Source organism: Bubalus kerabau, chromosome 3, assembly GCF_029407905.1.
Source record: "Bubalus kerabau isolate K-KA32 ecotype Philippines breed swamp buffalo chromosome 3, PCC_UOA_SB_1v2, whole genome shotgun sequence".
Lineage (NCBI taxonomy): Eukaryota > Metazoa > Chordata > Mammalia > Artiodactyla > Bovidae > Bubalus > Bubalus kerabau.
In genome coordinates this window covers 79,746,057-79,766,722 of record NC_073626.1, presented here as the reverse complement: position 1 = coordinate 79,766,722, position 20,666 = coordinate 79,746,057, and the positions used below count along the sequence as shown (strand labels likewise).

Below are 20,666 nucleotides of genomic sequence, written 5' to 3'. Positions count from 1 at the left end.
GCTGGCTCATCAGTACTTAATAATTATTTGTGAGTTATTTTACTACAGAAATTTTCTATAGACTTCTTTAGAAAGCTAAGCTTAAATAATTCCTTTGTCACATTGCTAGCTGAGTTTAGGGAAGAGAATTTGGCCGAAGGATACTCTTCTATTAATCAAACTGAGCTGAAGATCGTATGTGTCTGTCTGTGAAGAGAAGTGAAAACCAGATACACGTTTTGAATATTTTATAACAGCACTTGAGAAACGATAGGATATCTCCATTCCCACCTTTAGACAGGTTCTTGGAATTGCCTTCTGTATCCCATTCGAGATGGCTAGAAGTCAATTAGAATTTCTTCCTGGAAGTTGCAGACTAGGGGCACTAGCTACTTTTCATTATCTTGGTTGGCCTGAATTGGTCTCCCTCCAATATCCCAAGCTTTTGAAGCCTGCATCCTTTATTAGACATGCTAGTATGTACTGGCTTAGGACATTTATAAGTGTCATGGATTGTTATTTAATTTCTTACAGGTTCACTTTAAATTTCTTTTTTAAAAAATATAAATTTATTTATTTTAATTGGAGGCTAATTACTTTACAATATTGTATTGGTTTTGCCATACATCAACATGAATGCACCACGGGTGTACATGTGTTCCCCATCCTGAACCCCCTTCCCACTTCCCTCCCTATCCCATCCCTCCGGGCCATCCCAGTGCACCAGCCCCAAGCATCCTGTATCCTGCATCGAAACTGGACTGGCGATTCATTTCACATATGATATTATACATGCCTCAATGCCATTCTCCCAAATCATCCCACCCTCACCCTCTCCCGCAGAGTCCAAAAGACTGTTCTATACATCTGTGTCTCTTCTGCTGTCTCGCATACAGGGTTATCATTACCATCTTTCTAAATTCCATATATATGCGTTAGTATACTGTATTGGTGTCACTTTAAATTTCACTCGGCCATAGCTCTTGTTGGAGAAGGATACAGTCTTATTTCTCTTTTCTTCACGGGAATGCATAAGGATGGTGAACTACTTGCTGATTGATAGGTCTAAAATTATGTTTGTCTCACACATTTGGAAATGTCATTTCTGAAAGGGAAGGTGTTAAATAGCCTTCTCTGGAGATCTTTTAAAATAATGTAGTTTCTCACCTGATTGAGGTGATGAAAGTGAGGTCTTGGGGGACAATGGAACGGCTTCTGCTTCCAAAATTGGAATTATTTGAACTTGAGTTTGAATGCACATTTGAAAATAATGTGTTAAAAGTATCCTTTTAATGTGTTAAATGTATCCTTCTGTGGCAGGCGAGTCTGTTCAGAGCATGGGGCTGGGATCCATCCCAGGCCAAGGATGCAGGTACCTGGAAAAGGGTTCTTTAGTTCAGAAATCAGAAGAAAAGGGTAGAGGACAATTATAAAAGTAGGAGACCAGGTCTCGGGTAAGATGGGCATGTTCACCTGGCATCGTGAGACCAGTGAGCTGGGTCTGGCAGAGAAAAGGTGTATTAGGTTTCTGTCACTGACATTATATTATCACACATTTAGTGGCTTTAAACAAGACATGTTTATTCTCTAGGCCAGAAGTCTGAGTCTTACCTAGCTAAAATGAAATTCTCCATTTGGAGGTCTCACAGTAATCTCAGACTTAGAATGTCCCCAGTGGAGTGCATGGTGTTCAACCCAAACCTGCTTCTACTACTGTCTTCTCCATCTAATTAAATACCAGTTCCATTCTGGAATTGCCCAGGTTAAAAATTCTGGACTCCTCTTTCTTATAAGCCCCATTCAGCAAATCCATTTGACTCTACCTTCAAAATTATATTATCAAAATCTGATTATTTCTCACTGTCTCTAGTTTGGATTCCTGCAGTAGCATCTTTAACTGGTTTTGCTTCTTCTACTTGTGTGTCTTATTAATGTATCCTCAGCACAGTAGCCAGAATGCTCCTGCTAATGTGTAAGCCAGATCTGTTACTCTTCTCCTCCCCACCAGTTGGTCCATCTTACTCAAAGACCTTCTAATGGCCTAAGAGGGCAGGGAAGCCCACCCCTTTGGCCAGTGATGCTGTATGTCTACCTCATAGGCTGTTTGGACCAACACAGCTTCAAACTGTAAAAGTCTCCCATCTTCTCATAATCATGGGTTATCCTAGGTCAAGGAGGCAGATTTCAGGTCAAACAGGAGCTTTTGGTCCCTGCACATGCTCCGGGGCACCCCTGCCTTCTCCCAGTCCCATTATGATACCCACCAGAGTCTAAGTGTAGAGCTTTCCCTGCTAACTCAAGAAGCTGATAGGAAAATACTTTCCCACAAGGTTCCAAACTCATCAAACCAATGACAAGCCCAAGGGCATTTTCTGGTTCCCCTTCTCCAGTATCCAGCTGGGCTAATCCCTGAAGCAGCAGCTGGGCGGAAACATAAACCAGCTGGGGCTTGAGGAGGGGGGCAGATTTTCTTGGAAAAAGAGAATGCGAGGGAGTGGTTCCTATTTTAAGTTGACCACATCAGTCTTCTGAAAGCTTTCTGCTCCGGTGCCACACTCCTAGGGACTTTGCACAGGAGATACAAAAGAGGCATCTTCGAGAACAGCTGTTCCTCACTGTTGAATCAGCAGCTGGTAACAAGATGAAGGATGTAGACAAAGCCTAACACTTAAAGGGTGTCAGGGTGGGTGTGGTGAGGTATTCACCCTTGTGCCTCCCTTTGCACTGTCCTTGGTATCCACAGGGTTCAGTGCATGTTTATTGAACTGAATTCATACATTTTAAAAATGAATGAACATATCCGATGATAAGTCAATCACACAAATAAGGCCTAGAAAACGGACCTTTTGTTATTACTGAAATTCAGTATCAGTATAGCCAGGAAACTGAGAAGGGGGCTAAGACTGGCCAAGGGCCTTTTGGGGCGTGTGAGGTGTCAGTGGGGTTGATGTGTTATGTCCTGCTTTTGTCTGGTAGGTCATTGCTTGTGAACAGCAGTATGACTCTTCCTATGACGCTCGCTGTGACGTCTGGTCCTTGGGGATCACAGCTATTGAACTGGGGGACGGAGATCCTCCCCTCTTTGACATGCATCCTGTGAAAACGCTGTTTAAGATTCCAAGGTAGGACACGAGATGGCGCTCTTGGCTCATTAGTGCTTTGTGAACGAGGCTCGTTAGGATAATAAATAGCTGGTAAACAGTTTCTCTCCAAACCTGTGAAAGCCTGATTGTAAAATGTATTTCTCTTTTAAGGGGACGGGGGTGGGGAGGGGGGGTGGTCGGCACGGGGGACGGGGGAATAGAGGGTTTCCTGAAAGACAACATATTCCAAAAATAATAGGAGTATGTTGTAACAATCGCATATTTTCAGTACTCCAATTTTTCTGAGATGTTGATTTTTTAGGCTTTGCACGGCAAGACTAAAAATACAGCTTTGGCTTAAGTACTCTGTCTAAATACTAGTGTTTTCTTTTTAAATTATATAATCATATCTGGTCTTTTTTTTTTTTTTTTCAGTTTGAATATTTCTCCAGTATGCTGAAAAATTTAGGGATGAAAAAAAAATGTGTACCAGCACTAAAAAATTTTAGAAAAATGTTACATCAGTCATGATTTTCTCTCTAACCCTTTATTTCTGTCTCAGAGGGAAACGGTGCTGAAAGAGGTCTGTTTGAAGGGTATTTAAATGCCAATATATTTTTTATTGTCTATATTCATTAGGGTTTTGTACAAGAGGCTTGTTGGTTGTCTTTCATCAGAATAGGGCTGATGTTTGGCGAGGCACTAGTTACAGAAAATGAAGCTATCTGGGAGCTCCATGCAGGCATGTTGCAGCTTGAAAGCTTTGTCCCTTTCATATTTCTCTTGCAAAGGAAGGCTCTGGCCGGCTGGGAGCCATTTAACTGCTTTAACAATACAAGTGTTAACCTTTCCTTATCTGCACAATCACACAGCTATCACAGCCTTTAAAAATTTCTCCTGATTGCAATTTGCATTTCTGATTAGGCCTATTTATATGCAGATGAGGCTCTGTGGCATTCATCACTGTAATGTTATGGTTTTATACCTAGTCCAGATGTGAACAACCACCCACCATTATTTCCAAAATGATTCCCAACCAAGACAGAGCTGGTCTTTTTTACTTTTCCAAAGTATAAAAACAAGTCCAGATGATTAGGACAAAGTTCCTGGCTTTTTAAATGAATAGTCTGATGAACGTTCAAAATAATGTAAGAATGCAGGACCCCAAAACAGTATTGTGTAAAGTAATATGTCAGAAAATGATAGATGGTGTCTGGAATAATTTATATGTGTGTTTTGATTTTTTACAAATGGCTTACTCTTTATTTACTGTAGCCACATAATTTCTCAATTACCAGAATTAAGGTGTGGTTTCTGATTAGCTTGGAGAGGGAAATGGCAGCCCACTCCAGTATTCTTGCCTGGAGAATCCCATGGACAGAGGAGCCTGGCAGGCTACAGTCCATGGGGTCGCAGAGTCAGACACAACTGAGCGACCAACACTTTCACTTTTCTGATTAGCAAGACATATGTACTTTTAATAGGCTATCATCTACTTGGGTATGTTTTCTGTCTTTTTTTGATGTGCATTTGTATACAGACCAAATGTTCAACAAATTCGTAGGGTGATAAATATGAGGCAGCTTTGAAGTGTGTGTGCGTGTGCATGGGTACACACACACGCACGTTATGTGCATGTGTCTAACAGACCCTTTATCTCCAGCGACTCCTTAGTTTGCGTCTGAGCCCAGCCAAACCTCCGCTCTCTAATAACTTTTATACTCTCACTCCCCTCCCTTCTTCTGGCTTGGGAGAAGCTTCCAGATCTGAAACACAAATAACCAAGCCTCCCACTGCTTGCCTCAGGACAGGGCAAACTTCAGGAACAGGTGAATTGCTAAAAAGGATCTTAGGAGTGACACGGATCCTTATCCCAAAGTAGGTTGAAGCTTTCTCTCCTCCTGGTGTAACCACTGGCCCTTTCACTGTCTCTTGGTTCCTATGCAAGTGACGAATCAGGTTGAACTAGGGAACGTCAACGCTAGCTGGTTAGCCGGCCCTCAGTGTGATGACGTGTGCTCGGCACTTGCCTTTATCACAACCTTAAAGGCCAGCTTGACATTTTTGGACAGGGAGGATGGAGGTTTTACTTTTTTTTTTTTTAATGTAGCATGTTTATAATTACTGCATAGCTTTTTATACTCACCAAGTTTTTTACTTAAAAAGTATCTTGTTAATTGGAAGTACACAATTTTCTTAGGAAGGGTTGTAGATTGCCAAGTGTGTTTGTGTGTGTGTGTGTATGCACATGTGTTTATCCTCTTAATCTTGGGTGGTAAAAACAGTATCCTTTCCTCAGAAAACTTCTTTGATGGAGAAATTTAGTATTGACACATTTTAGATAGGCACTCAGGTTATCTACCTATGTGTTTCATGGGGCTCTCTCTCATTCTATCTCAGCATTTCCTTTCCTAAAGCTAATGGCAAGTCATGACAAAAACCCTTTGAATCTATTTGGTTTCAGAGTGTTTTTCTTCCTCATTGGTTATGAGTGTTGTCGGTGTTCTGGAGCTCTCTTTAATTAAACAGTGAAGTTCATTGCAGAGTGCTCTTGTGTGTGGCCTTTCTTACCTGCCTCTTGCCTACACCTTTCTCTGATTGGAAATAAATTGAGTAAATTACCAAGTAAGGGAAGAAAAGAAAACCTGCCCCGAGTCAGGCAAGGAGTGACTTTCGTGAGTGATAGAGGACTTGGGACTTAACACAGTGCTGGTTACATGTGAGGAGGGAGCCTCAGACGTCAAGAGAACAGGTGATTACCGGGGTTCCCTGGGCTTTGTCAGAAAACAGGCGAGATCTGCCTAGCTGTTCTTGATTTGCCTGAACAGGGGTCTCCTGCTTTCTGCTCCCTGCCTCCACTCACCTCTCCCTTTCTTGTGACCTTCACTTTAGAAGATGACACGTGGGGTATTCGTGACCTGTCTCTGATCACGACATGACTCGCAATCTTTCCTTCGCTGCAAACACACAGAAATTATCTGCTGATTGGCAGAGCAGCCACTGTTTGCTGAACTTGTCAGCATGTGTCATCTTGTCTAATGCCTTTGCTCCAAAAAAGTCACCCCTTTCTGACAGCCACTGCTGTCTGCTGCTATTTTTCTCCAGGAGTTAGAGGAGAGGAAAAGAAGGAAAACTGTTTCTCTAGGCATCAGTGGGTTCAACAACCTCTCTGTCATGATTCTCTCCTGAGGGCTCCTGTAGAATTCCAAAGGCTTAGAGGGATCTTGCAGATGACCAGGATAGACTTTTCACTTACAATGAGCTCTGCTTCATAGATGCATTTGCAAGAACCCATGGAGTTAGGAGAAATATACAATTATGTTCCTTTCTTGGCAACCAGGTATCTTTCCTTAGCTGGGAGTCTTTGGCTAATGACCTCTTTGACCTCCTCAGATGGGGTCAGGGAGGCAGTGGGGACCAGCATGGGTGCGTTTACTGGATGAGGACTAAGAGCCCTGTCACTGGCCAGTTTACTGGGGCCAGATAGCAGCTGAATCTCGGAGAAGGCAATGGCAACCCAGTCCAGTACTCTTGCCTGGAAAATCCCAAGGATGGAAGAGCCCTGTAGGCTGCAGTCCATAGGGTCGCTAGGAGTCAGACACAACTGAGTGACTTCACTTTCACTTTTCACTTTCATGCATTGAAGAAGGAAATGGCAAGCCACTCCAGTGTTCTTGCCTGGAGAATCCCATGGATGGGGGAGCCTGGTGGGCTGCCATCTATGGGGTCATACAGAGTCAGACATGACTGAAGCGACTCAGCAGCAGCAGCAGCAGCAGCTGAATCTATGTGGAGTCTTACTGCACATTGAGAGCTTCCATTGCATTCCTGTGGGAAAATGCAGAGTGCTTTTAAGATTCCCAGCAGAAATGTGCTTGTCTGAGAGTGGGTGGGACAGAATGGCTTGAACATTCCAGTCCCTGAAGCCAGTGACTTTTCCTTCCTAAAGAGGAGTTTTCCTCTAGTACACAATTTGGGAAAAGAACTCATGATAATTCCAATTTACATTCAGGCTTGTTTTCCTCACCAAATTTAGATTGTTCCAAATTGTCCCCAAATATATTAGTTTCTGAGGGCTGCCACAACAAATTATTGCAAACCTGGTATCTTAACACTAGAGAAATGTATTCTCTCCCAGTTCTAGAAGCCAGATGTCCAAAATCAGGATGTCAGCAGAGCCCTGCTCCCTCTGCAGGCCCTAGAGGAGAATCCTTTCTGCCACTTCCAGATCCTGTGGCTCCTGGGGTTCCTTAGTTTGCGGCAGCGTCCCTGCAATCTCTGCCTCCATTTTCACATGGCTTTCTTCACTGACTCTCTATGTATTTTTCTTTTCTGTCTGACTGGTGAGGACACTCATCATTGAATTTAGGCCTCATCCTAATTTAGGGTGATTTCATCTCAGGATCCTTGTCTGAATTATATTTGCATGCGTGCGTCACTCAGTCGTGTCCAACTCTTTGTGACCCCATGGACTGCAGCCCACCAGGCTTCTCTGCCCATGGGATTATCCCAGCAAGAATGCTGGAGTGGGTAGCCATTTCCTCCTCCAGGGCATCTTCCTGATTCAGGGATCAAACCCACAGCTCCTGTGGCTTCTGCATTGGCAGGCAGATTTTTTTTTACCACTGAGCCACCTGGAAAGCCCTAGCTTAGATTAATTGAGTGCCATCTATGTGGCAGGCACAGTGCTATGCAATTCACAAAAAGCAGATATGTTCAGTTCCCACAGTGACCCTTGAGGTAGATGCTATCACCCCTTTATTCTTGAGGAGAAAACTGGAATTCCAGGGAGAAAGCCCTGCTCCCGCACCAGTGGAGGGAAAATGATTTGAATCTGTAAAGTTTGACTCCAAAGACCTCCCATTTTGCAACTGTTTTGAAAAGTTAAAGCCCTTTCTTCAGTTGTATTTATTTATTAATGGACTGTGATTTCAGCACTGAGGGGGCTGGAGTATAAAGAAATGAATGGGAGGGAACTGTTCTCAGAGCTTTCTGAGAGGGCTGTTCCTGGGTTATATATATTTAATTTGAATAAAATTATCCACTGGAAAAAAAAAATGAAAATGATATCCCAGTCTTTAAGAAGCTTACAGTCTACCTTCCTTCTCCATGCTCCCGTTTCAAACTGACAGAGGAAACCTGAGAGTTAGAATTTTATTAGCATCAATGTGTCAGTCAAGGAACTGAAGAACAGAAATCAAGTGTCATCACAGGGGAGCACAGCCCTCCTTGGTTCAGTGATTAATGACTCCCAAACCAGAAATCCCTCCCCTCTCCAAACTCCCCTTCAGGCAACTGCCTTTTAGTTTCTGATTTAGAACACTTAAGGACAGTGTTTGAGCTAATGAATTGAAGAACATGTATTACATAAAAGCAGAGCAGCATTTCAGGTTGTCATTGTTAGTGCCCGGTCGTTCCCATCCCATTCCCTGCTCCTTGTAAAGCCTGTGCCTGCCGTGGCCATGAGGGCTGCTTCTGGTAGCATCTCCTCCCCTTCATTTTCCTCTTGTTTTTTCAGTAGGAAAGCCTCACTTTGGTTGTGGAGGAAATAGAAATCTGTTCCTGGCATCCTGCTTTGGAATGTATTTTCTCATGGAAACTTATAAGTGGTTATTTGGGAGGAGGCAATAAAACAACTGAAGTTCTCACTCTTGGAGTATTATTAGACTCGTGGCCAGTTCGAGTTTTATAATTGAGTCCGAGGACAGCCTGTGTCTTAAACTTCATGCTTATGGGAAAAAATGCTTTCCATGCTCTAAACTATCCATTCACAAGAGTGCTTAGGAACACAGTCTGCTGGAAATTAGGGATGGACCATGCCCTCCAACCCAGGACATCTCTAACTTGGTTCTTGCTAAGTCAGGCTTGGGCTGAGTGCTAGAAGTTCAAGATGAATAAGATAGGATTTTTTTTTTTTGCCTGAGAAGAACGTGTTTTTACATTCCATTCACTGCTCCATTCACTGGCAGAGGTAAAATGGGCAGAAGTCAAACAGCAAAAAAAAAAAAAAAAAGGCAAAGAGAAGGGACTGAGAAAGCAGGAGTCTATGTGACAGATTTCCTCAGGGTCTCAATGCCTACAGTTGACTCCTGTTCTGAAATACATTCCTTGGGCTGAATTTTCATCTAATTTCATCGAATTTCCATCATTTTTAAAAGGTAAAGATTCCTTTTATTCTGACTTTCCTAATTCACAGACCAAATTGTTCCCAAATGGGCGGCACCCCGGCTCCTCAGCTGTGAGATGCTGTAGAGGCAGCAGGGAGTCCTGAGTCACCAGTAATTGTCTCAGTATTATAGAATTGTCACAGGACATTTTCCCTTAGGGCTGTGAAATATAAGGAAAAGAAATTAAAACTAAACTATTGTTGGAATGTAATGCGTTAGTGGGGTGGGTGTTTAACGGCACAGTAAGGCTGGGTTTACCCCGGGGGAACTTTGGTTTCTCTTCATCAACCCAGGTCACTTAGCTATTGGCTCTCTGAGCAACGAACCCTCACAATCCAGGCTTCACTCATAAAGCAAGGAGAGCTAGGAGAATTAGCATCATTTAGCATTTATTAAGTGCCTAAGAGCAAAAATAAGTTTAAAAATACTCCAATAGAAAAACAATAGTCTTTTATGCCTCTTTTTCTTTCTTGGGAGATTTAGTCCCGTTTTAGTGGCTTGTGGCCCCTACCTCTCAGGATGTCTTGGGGATGCCCTCCTTCCTGTATCCTCTCCATTACCTTGAGAACAGAGTAGCTGGAGGCAGCTGGCAGAAATGCCCCAAGAAGGCTTCCACTCTGTGGAACATGTTTCCAAACTCTTTTTTTAATTTGAGTTGAGCAGTTGGGGCTCTTAGTTCCTGTGGAGGTGCAGCTTGCTGCCCCTCCTGACTCCTGGCAGGCAGGGAAATTTCATCTTTGCAGGGTTTCATCTGGAGATCAGGTGGCAAAGCAGGAGCGTGCCTCCAGGGAGTGCTGGTCCCCATCCCTGTGGAGAAGAAGCCCACCTGGAGAGGAGGAAAAGGCTGGAGAATAAGAGGTGTTGACTTCGAGCTCTATCCAAGCTCTCTCCCTCCTGACTCTGATCTCATTATTTCAGCCCCAGTCACTTTGGCTAATTTCCACTTAGCTCCTAAATGGTGGAGAGATGGGCAAAGAGGGTAGGCAAGGCAACAGAACTTGAAGTAGTACTGAAGGGTTTGCGGCACCCTCATTTCCTCTTGACTCCGGGAGGCGGGGCCGGGTGGGGGGGACAGGAGTAAATGTGAAGAATACTTAGATAGACTGTCTTTACAGGTTGGCATAGTAGTAGGGCAGGGGCAGCACAAGGATGAACAGTGATAAGGTGGTAAAATGAAGGCTCGTTACAGCTGCAGCTGTCCTTTCCTGAAAAGTCCTGAAATCAGGTGGAGCCAGGGTCATAAGAAAGAAAATATAGGGTAGTGGTCAAGCATTGATGTTTGTGTCAGTTATCTGCTGGTAGGTAACAAACCACCCCCAAGCTTAATTGTACAATCACTTATTAGTTCTCATAAGTCTGGGTTCTTGAGTGGCTGCTGGCTGGGCTTCCTCATGCTTCCTTCCTGTGGTCAGCTGGGGATTTGGTTGGGGGCTGGCTGGTCTAGGATGGCCTTGTCTAGGATGACCTGGCTCTGCTGCGTGTGTTTTCTCATCATCTAGCAGGCTGGCCAGGACTCTTCTCACACTGGTGATAGGGTTCCCGACATAGATACAGGGACGGGTAGAAAATTGGGCTGTTTTTACAATTCATTTACCCCAGTGTTCTGTAGTCAGCCTGCATGAGTTCAAATACCAGCTCTACTGCTTTCAAACTGTATGGACTTGACCAAGTCGCTTGTCTCTGCACCTCAGTTTCTTCCTCTATAAAATGGAGGTATGGCTGAGGCTGTATTAGCCTCATAGAGTTGTTGTGAGCAGTTAAGGAATGTAAATTGCTCAGGACAGTATATAGAAAGCATTCGATTTTTGCTGGATGCTATCAAAGAACAAAACCTCAAAAGAGTATTTATATTGGGAGAAATTTGCTTTCCCTTGTAGCTTGGGAGTTGAAACCTTTTCTTAAAAAGGGCTACCTATGAGATCAATCATTTGAAAGTTTAGCTAATTGATTTATTGATGATTATATGGGAAATTGAGAATGAAGACTGATTTCTCAATAAATCTTTACTATCAATACTTCTACTGCCTCTGCCTGAGGGACTCTGCCGTGAGTATCCATTATTACAGTTCCTTTGTTGACAGCCATGCTTCTAAGAGATGTGGACCCCCCACCCCCACCCCGTCCCCATATATACCCATGAATGTGATGTCAGGACCGCCCCTTGGGAGCAGAGCAGGCCTTGGTCCCCTCTCTCATTATGCCTACAATGAGTGATAATACTGTCATCCTCTGAGGACTGAGGCTGCAGGGCTTTCCCTTCCTCTCAGTTTCATCTTTGTGGCAGCTTTGTACTTGATGGCTGAGTTGTGTCATGGGGGCTTGGCTGCCTCCCTCTGCAGGTCCCTTTAACCCTCTTGGTAGGTACACCCTCCGCCCATGTTCTAGTAATTTCATGTCCCTAGGTAAAGGGACGATAATGAGAGCTCTGTCAAGACTGGGAATGATTTTTTTTTCCAGTCCAGACTGGAAAGCCTAAAAACATTGGCAATGGGAGACTGAAACCCAAGCCATGTGAAGGGATTGTAAGGAGAGCACTTCGTTGCTCCAGACGAGTTCAGGTTTCTCAGGTCAGAGGAGTGATACCCCAGGGACTGAGCAGATGAGACTGCCCACCTACTCACAGTGATCTTGGAAGAATTCTGGAGGACCGGAACAGTGTCCGAAGAGTGGAAAGGGAGAAAGTGCTTCACTTCTTCAAAAAAGTAAAGAAAGCAGGACCTGCAGACTACTACCTCGTGAGCTTGATTTTATGCTGGGCTAATTACTAAGGTTCTTCTTTTTTCTTTGAATACCCTATGAATTCTTAGAAGAGAAATCTGTGATCATTATGAATTGGCTGGGTTCACTAAAAATGAGCCATGTCCAGCTAATATTGTGGTTTGGTATTACTGCAAGACAAATGCAAATAGGGACTGTTTCAGACAGAATATATTTGGAATATTGCCCTTAGGTTAAAATCTATTGTGATGTTTTTGTGGCCAAGATGGAGAAACACAGGCTGGAGGATGGTAGTGGTGATGGATCACAACCCAGGAAGAATGTATATATCGAGGAGCATTGGGTGATGCTGTCTGTGTCACCATGGTGGCAAGTCCTGGAGGCCTTGAGTAGGGCTCTCTGCTGACCTTCCTGTCTGCTGAATGTTTTAAAGTGTGTAACGAGTTGGAGGACATAAGCCTATTGATCACATTCACGGAAGGGTAGCTGTATGCCGAATACCAGACTTGGAATCCCCCAAAGACCTCTGTCACCAAGAACAATGGGATTCTCTAACAAGTAAGTAAACTTGGAAACTCTGATGAGCTGTATAGACAGAGAGCCATGGCTTGAGAATGCGCGGGTAGAAAATGACCTTAGTTGGGGCATAAGTTCAGTAGGTCAAACAGTAGGACAGTCTTTCATGATTAACATGAGGCTTGAAAGTCAGAACAAACAACGCCCCCACACTGGCTCCATCCCAATCAGAACTCCTTTGGAAGGATGGGCACCACACTCAAATTGCCACAAAAGAGTCTGGCATTTCAAAGTGGGATTCAGACTCTTGGTTCTGCTTCTGCTCTGTCACCAGTCCATCCTTTCACCTCTGGGGGTGGGGCACACCAATGGCACCAAACTTAAGCAAAATGTTTTGCACTCAGATAACAAGGCCCATGTAAACTGTTTCCTTCAGCACCCTCCCTATGCTCCATGATACCAATAGAGAGGAATGTACGTTGTCAACAACTGCAGGGCTGGAGCCATTCCCTAAGCAGCGAGTCTCACCCAGCACAGAGATCCTTAGTCCTAAATACAGCTTAGAATCCCCTGGGAGCTTTGAAAAATACCAGTGCCTGGGCACCACCACCAGAGACTCCAGTGTAATCAGTCTGGAGTCAAGCTCAGCATTTATATTAATATATAATGAATTTTACAAATCTATACATTTGTAATAACATGCATACAGTTTGCATTTTAAAGTTTCCCCAGATGACTCTAAAGTGCACCCACAGTTGAGAAAAACCTGGCCCTGAAACAGCAATCAGACAGTTGTTTCTTTATTTATATTTCGAAACTACAGTGTCTCTCCTGGTAATTCTGGTTCCTACCTTCCCCATCCCCACCTCATGGTTGAGAATCGAGAAATTAGAGATAATACAGATGGGAGTGTGTTGTTGTACACTATGAAGAATGTAAAATCAGGAAAAATAAAAAGGATTTCAGCAGAATAGTCAGGGATGCCTGTCCGGGGGTGAATTGTGGTATGTCTCCAGTTAAAAAGGTATGTTGAAGACCTAACCCCACTATACCGCAGAACTGACACTATTTGGATATCGGGTCATTGCAGGGGTAGTTAGCTGGATTAAGATGAGGTCGTAGTGGAGCAGAGTAGGTCCTTAATCCAATATGACTGGTGTCCTTAGAAGAGGAAAGAGTTTTGGACCTAGACACACACAGGCACGTGAAGACAGGAAGACTGCCGCACTGCCATGGGTCATGGGGCACCTAGGCCGCTAGAAGCTGGAGAGGCCAGGGAGAATCTTTCCATAGGAAGGAAAGGAGCCTTTCCAGGGAGCCTGCCCCAGATGACACTTTGATTTTGGACTCCTGGCCTCCAGAACTGTGAGGGAATGAATTTCTGTTGTTTTAATCCATGTAGTCTGTGGTACTCTGTTATGGCAGCCCTGGGAAATAATCCAGTGATTTTTTCTCCTTTGGAGCCTGTTGTTCCTGGAAGGCTGTTTACCGCATGATTAGGGATGAGGGGATTGGGGTAGGAGGGAAATGGTAGCATAGAAAAGTCCTGGGGTTGGGGGTCCCAGGGATTAGATTGTCCAACCTTCCATTCCATCAACCCCCAGGTGGGATTTCTGTACAAATCATGCATAGCAGGACTTAGATAGGAAGTGGGTGCATGAGAGTTCCTCCTCTCCCTTGTTCTGGACCAGTGAGCCGAGACTTCCTTCCCCATCCAGCCCTACCTGGGCAGGGAAGAGCTGCTCCCTTCCATATTGCTCAGCATAGAGAACAGACCTCTGCATTTTTTCTCTGAGTTCCTTCCAGACTCAGGATTTCTGGATGGAGTGCAGAATAGAAGGAGATGGCTCTTGACCTTTGATATTTCCATCTTTGCATAAAAGGAACTGCATGGTACAATTCGAACTAGAGGCACTGTGAAGTAGCTGTGGCAGCCCCATCACATATCTGGGACAGGTATTGTGAGGTTTGTGAAGACGTCTCAGAAGACCCACATGTCTACCTTGGCTGGGCCAAGCATAGTGGAGCATGATCCAATGAGCAGCGTCATCTGCTTCCCATGTCCCAAAGGGCCTCCCCGCTGCACAGAGGGCAGATGGGCATCCCAAGCATGATGGCTGGTCCTGGCTGGGGGATACGGACATTGACTTCCAGGCTTCACCCAGGTTTTGTTCTTAACTCCACCTGTAGCTTGTGGCCAATTCAGAGAATGGTGAGGAGGCGAGGGTTTCCTCCTGGACCCATGGCCTTATTGCTCCCTCTGCATACAAACTCTCAGCTGCTTATTTTGGCCTCGTATTCTTCGTGTGAACCCTGGCTCTGTTCTCTCGAGTCTTGGTCCCCTCTTACCCCTCTTTCTGTGCCATCTGTCCCTTGGGTTGGAAGCTCCACCATGATGTATTATTTGTCAGTCTTGATGGGTGTGGCCTTTCCTGCTACCTTTACCCTGCAGTCCACCTCTAGCTCTGATGAAAATATCACTTTCTATTAATAGATGCCTTCCTTCTGGAAGAGTGAGGGGATGGGAAGCCTGGTGTTTGAAGGACTGAGAAGGGGTTTGAAATTAGTCATCTCTAGGCTACAAAGTTACAGGGATTCTGCCTGATTTGGAAGTTTCTGGAAGTCATTCAGCATGTGTAGGATAATACTAATTTATATTTGTTTCTAATGTCTTCAGGCTCAACCCCATAATAACAAGATCTGGGGTGCACACCCCCTGTGTTAATTTCCTATTCCTGCTATAACAAATTGACATTGATATAAGTAGCTTAAAACAATGCAAATGTCTTATCGTACAGTTCTAAAGTCAGATGTCTGAAATGGGTCTCATTGGACTAAAATCAAGGAGTCATCAGAGTTGAGTTCCATTCTGGAGGCTCTAGGGGAAAATTCATTATTTATTTGCCTTTTCCAGCTTCTAGAGACTACCTGTACTCTTTGGTCCCTTCCTTCTCCATCTTCAAAGCCAGAAATGGCTGATTAAGGTCAATGCCTTGGCCTCATTATTTTGGTCAGTTTCTGGCCCTCCTCTCTTGACAGAGTAGCATCAAATCCCTCTAGAATAACAGATTCTTCTGTTTTGATCATCATTCTTTTAATCAATCCAAGGAGACAGAAATGAAACAAACCCCCTTCCCACCTCCTCCAATTTCCTCCACTCTTCTCCTGCCCCAAATTTAATCTTTCTGGCTGCATCAGTTACTTGATAGACACTCTCATTTATGTCAACATACACGTAAGGCAGAAGAGGAATACAGGAATGTACTGACTGTCCAGTGGTCTCTAGTGTGGGAAGATACAGAACAACTTATTTGGGTGCAGAGAAGAAATAGTAAGACTTCTATACCTATGCATATTAAATCTAGAAACCAAGAAATGAATTATGCTTTCCTATTACTGACTCTGAAGATTGACACTAGTACCTGCACTCAGTCCAAATGTTGGATGGTCATTTCTGGTTTCATCTGCAGATGAATCACAAGGGAGCTCCATAGCCAAGGGGCTGAGAAGGGCCTACTTGGAGGTTCAGTTGTAGAGTCCTAGGAAGCACTGATGGAGAAGGCGATGGCACCCCACTCCAGTACTCTTGCCTGGAAAATCCCAAGGACGGAGGAGCCTGGTGGGCTGCAGTCCATGGGGTCTTGAAGAGTCGCACATGACTAAGCAACTTCACTTTCACTTTTCACTTTCATGCATTGGAGAAGGAAATGGCAACCCACTCCAGTGTTCTTGCCTGGAGAGTCCCAGGGAAGGCGGAGCCTGGTGGGCTGCCGTCTATGGGGTCGCACAGAGTCGGACACGACTGAAGTGACTTAGCAGCAGCAGCAGCAGGAAGCATTGAAGTTAAAGGGTGCCTCATTAAGTGGTAATATGGCAAATACCATCAAATGTCAACTAATTAGGCCTTCACAAAATGGACTAGTGGTTTTAAAAGGGTTCTGCAAAGAAACTCTGGATTGTATCTGATTCTACCAGTGCAAGCACATCTGAGCATCAGCAAAATTGCTGAGATGATGACACTTCTGGGACAGTCTTCATCAGCCACGTGAAGTTAAGAGCAACGACAAGCTAATCAGCTGTTTTAGAAGAAAACAGAAATCATTTTTTCAAGAAATCATTTCAAGAAATCATTTTTTTGAAATTCAAAATTACTATGAAGAGTATTTGAACTATCGATTTATACCTACTACTGTTATGATAAATCTCCTCAGTGTATATTGAGCAAGAAGTTATTAATATGACACAATCAAACCCTTCTAGTTTAATTACTGAATGTTCTGGGGATACTGTTAAAAAGCATGATTTCATCTTCTTCATTTTTAAAATTTAGTAACACTTTCATACAATTTATAAGAAAGAAAAGTTTTTATTACAGGGTGCACTCAAAAATTTCTTACTGATAAAATATACAATCAAAAATACTTAGAGGCCACTCTTAGACCAGTAGCTTTGGGCTCTAGTTCAACCATTGTAAATAGTGCTTCTACAATTGTTTATCATTCAACGTTCACATCTACTGTCTTCTATGTAATTTCTTTGAATTGCCACTGTAATTCTGATAGGTAGGGCTTTTGCCATTTTAGAGTTGAGGATTCACAGCTCAAAAGAGTTATGGTTTGCTTCAAGACACACAGTTAATAGAAGCTAATATGTAGCAGGGGATGAGCTTCAAGGGGTCTGTAAATGAGCCAACATTGAATGCAAAATGGGCCAGTTTTAGAAAAATGGTTGTCATGAGTGGAATTGTGTTCCTCAAAACTTATATTGAAGTCCTAACCTTCCATGCATCAGAATGTGACCTTATTTGGAAATATGGTCTTAACAGAGGTATGTGAGTTAAAATATAAGCAATCCAGTTGGTAGTACTGTGTTATGGCAACCCTAGAAAACTAATACAGAGGTCCATAGCTCTGAAAATGGTACAGGACCCTAAAATGTTTACAACCACTGATATAATTCAGTGCAACCATGAGCAGCCCAGAGGCTGAGAGTGACTTTTCCTAGGTGATATGGCTGAGTCTCACACATTCTGACTCTTCAGTTCAAGGTCAAGGTCAGGAGGGGTGAATGTAGAGAAATTGGCCTGTCTCCTTCATCACTAGAATTGCTGTTGGTCCTGCCTTGGTGGTCTGCCTCTACCTGCCACAGCTCACTATTCTGTCAATGACTTTAAAGCAATAGGTCAAAAGTGTGTTTTGTCTTTGCCTTGATGATGATCATCTTTTCTGGAGATCATAGTCTTCCTTTTACTACCCCACTTTGTGAAACTTGCTCAGTTGTGTCCGACTCTTTGAAAACCCATGGACTACACAGTCCATGGAATTCTCCAGGCCAGAATACTGGAGTGGGTAGCCTTTCCCTTCTCCAGGGGATCTTCCCAACCCAGGGATCAAATCCAGGTCTCCCGCATTGCAGGCAGGTTCTTTACCAACTGAGCTATCAGAGAAGCCCCTGCCTTTACTTTCTTCCAAAATTCACATTTGGTGCTTCCGAGTCTATCAGAAAGAAAATAACCCCAACTATAACTAAGTTTGTATATCATCAGGGACATGGTTCATTGGCTTAGCTCTCTAACTGGAAAGGGGTGGGGAAAAAAATCAGTGCATCTGGAACAAATTTACAAGAAAAGAATGACACCTGGGTAAAAAAATGTTTGCCAAATGAACTTGGCAAAATGTAAGAGTTTCCCAGTTAAAACTAGGAGCCTGTATGTGAATAGTGACCTACTTACAAATGGACTGTAAATTGATGCTTGTAATTAATTTCTTGAATCATCTGATCAATATTCATCAGGCATACACTGTAATCAGGCACTGCATCAGGCACAGCAGTGAACAAAACTAATTTCCTGTCCTCATGGAGTTTTTATTTTATGCGGGGGGAGAAACAGTAAACAAGTATATAATATACTGGGTGGTGACAGGGGCCTGACTGAGGAAAACAAACTGGAGCAAGGGGAAGAGAGAGTGACAGAAGGGGTGGGATTTGCTGTTATATATAAGGTGCTGATCAATGCAAAGAAATGGAGGAAAACAATAGAATGGGAAGGTCTAGAGATCTCCTCAAGCAACTTAGAGATACCAAGGGAACATTTCATGCAAAGATGGGCTCGATAAAGGACAGAAATGGTATGGACCTAACAGAAGCAGAAGATATTAAGAAGAGGTGGCAAGAATACACAGAAGAACTGTACAAAAAAGATCTTCATGACCAAGATAATCACGATGGTGTGATCACTCACCTAGAGCCAGACATCCTGGAACGTGAAGTCAAGTGGGCCTCAGCATCACTACGAACAAAGCTAGTGGAGGTGATGGAATTCCAGTTGAGCTCTTTCAAATCCTGAAAGATGATGCTGTGAAAGTGCTGCACTCAATATGCCCGCAAATTTGGAAAACTCAGCAGTGGCCACAGGACTGGAAAAGCTCAGTTTTCATTCCAATCCCAAAGAAAGGCAATGCCAAAGAATGCTCAAACTACCGCACAATTGCATTCATCTCACACGCTAGTAAAGTAATGCTCAAAATTCTCCAAGCCAGGCTTCAGCAATACGTGAACCGTGAACTTCCAGATGTTCAAGCTGGATTTAGAAAAGGCAGAGGAACCAGAGATCAAATTGCCAACATCCGCTGGATCATGGAAAAAGCAAGAGAATTCCAGAAAAACATCTATTTCTGCTTTATTGACTATGCCAAAGCCTTTGACTGTGTGGATCACAATAAACTGTGGAAAATTCTGAAAGAGATGGGAATACCAGACCACTCGACCTGCCTCCTGAGAAATCTGTATACAGGTCAAGAAGCAACAGTTAGAACTGGACATAGAATAACAGATTGGTTCCAAATCAGGAAAGGAGTTCGTCAAGGCTGTATATTGTCACCCTGCTTATTTAACTTATATGCAGAGTATATCATGAGAAACGCTGGGCTGGAAGAAGCACAAGCGGGAATCAAGATTGCTGGGAGAAATATCAATAACCTCAGATATGCAGATGACACGACCCTTATGGCAGAAAGTGAAGAAGAACTAAAGAGCCTCTTGATGAAAGTGAAAGAGGAGACTGAAAACGTTGGCTTGAAACTCAACATTCAGAAAACTAAGATCATGGCATCTGGTCCCATCACTTCATGGCAAATAGATGGGGAAACAATGGAAACAGTGACAGACTTTATGTTTTGGGGTTCCAAAATAACTGCAGATGGTGACTGCAGCCATGAAATTAAAAGATGCTTGCTCCTTGGAAGAAAAGTTATGACCAACCTAGATAGCATATTAAAAAGCAGAGACATTACTTTACCAACAAAGGTCTGTCCAATTAAAGATATGGTTTTTCCAATAGTCAGGTATGCACGTGAGAGTTGGAAATAAGGAAAGCTGAGCACCAAAGAATTGATGCTTTTGAACTGTGGTGTTGGAGAAGACTTGAGAGTCCTTTGGACTGCAAGGAGAGCCAACCATCCTTCTTAAAGGAAATCAGTCCTAAATGTTGATTGGAAGGAGTGATGCTGAAGCTGAAACTCCAATCCTTTGGCCACCTGATGTGAAGAACTGACGCATTCGAAAAGACCCTGATGCTGGGAAAGATTGAAGGCAGGAGAAATAGGGGACAACAGAGGAGGAGATAGTTGGATGGCATCACCGACTCAATGGACATGAGTTTGAGTAATTCTAGGAGTTGGCTATGCACAGGAAGGCCTAGTGTGCTGCAGTCCATGGGGTTGCAGAGTCAGACACGACTGAGCTACTAAACTGAACTGTACTGATAAAGTGCTAAAAACGGCCTCTCTGATAAGGTAGAGGGGAGAGTTTAAAAGGAGTAAGGGAGCAAGTCATGCCTAGGGAAAAAGTAAAGGCGAAGTTCCTGAGGTGGGAAGCCGGGAGACACATTTTTGCGTAGGAAGGAAGCCCAACTGAGCACAATGAGAGAGAGAGGGAGGCGGGAAGGGAGGAGATGAAGCAGAGAGGGAGAGAGTTGGGGACAGATCATGCGGAGCCTTGTAAGCTACTGCAGTGGTTTTGAATTCTTTTATGAATGAGATGTAAAGCCATTAGAGTTTGAGGTAGAGAAGATACATGAAATGACTTTTGTTTAAAGAAATCTTCTGGATAGTATATGGAGAATGGAATGTTAGGGAAGGAAGGGGGTAGGAGTTCAGGCAGAGAAACAAGGAAGGTAAGGGTGTCTTACCTGTAATAACTCAGG

General features: G+C 43.6%; 1 protein-coding gene and 1 long non-coding RNA gene across 2 annotated transcripts in view; both read left to right on the top strand.

Moving 5' to 3' along the window:
* Positions 1 to 20,666, top strand: part of MYO3B (myosin IIIB) — a 559,309-nt gene that overhangs the window by 154,542 nt on the left and 384,101 nt on the right. Inside the window, 1 exon segment of the mRNA XM_055572295.1 lies at positions 2,956 to 3,101. Within this exon segment, the coding sequence (XP_055428270.1) occupies positions 2,956 to 3,101 (146 nt within the window).
* The window catches only part of LOC129646322 (uncharacterized), a 31,972-nt gene continuing 23,012 nt past the window's right edge, over positions 11,707 to 20,666 (top strand). Inside the window, exons 1-2 of the long non-coding RNA XR_008711858.1 lie at positions 11,707 to 11,964; positions 12,381 to 12,505. This is a non-coding gene — a long non-coding RNA (uncharacterized LOC129646322). The remainder of the gene's footprint in view (positions 11,965 to 12,380; positions 12,506 to 20,666) is intronic.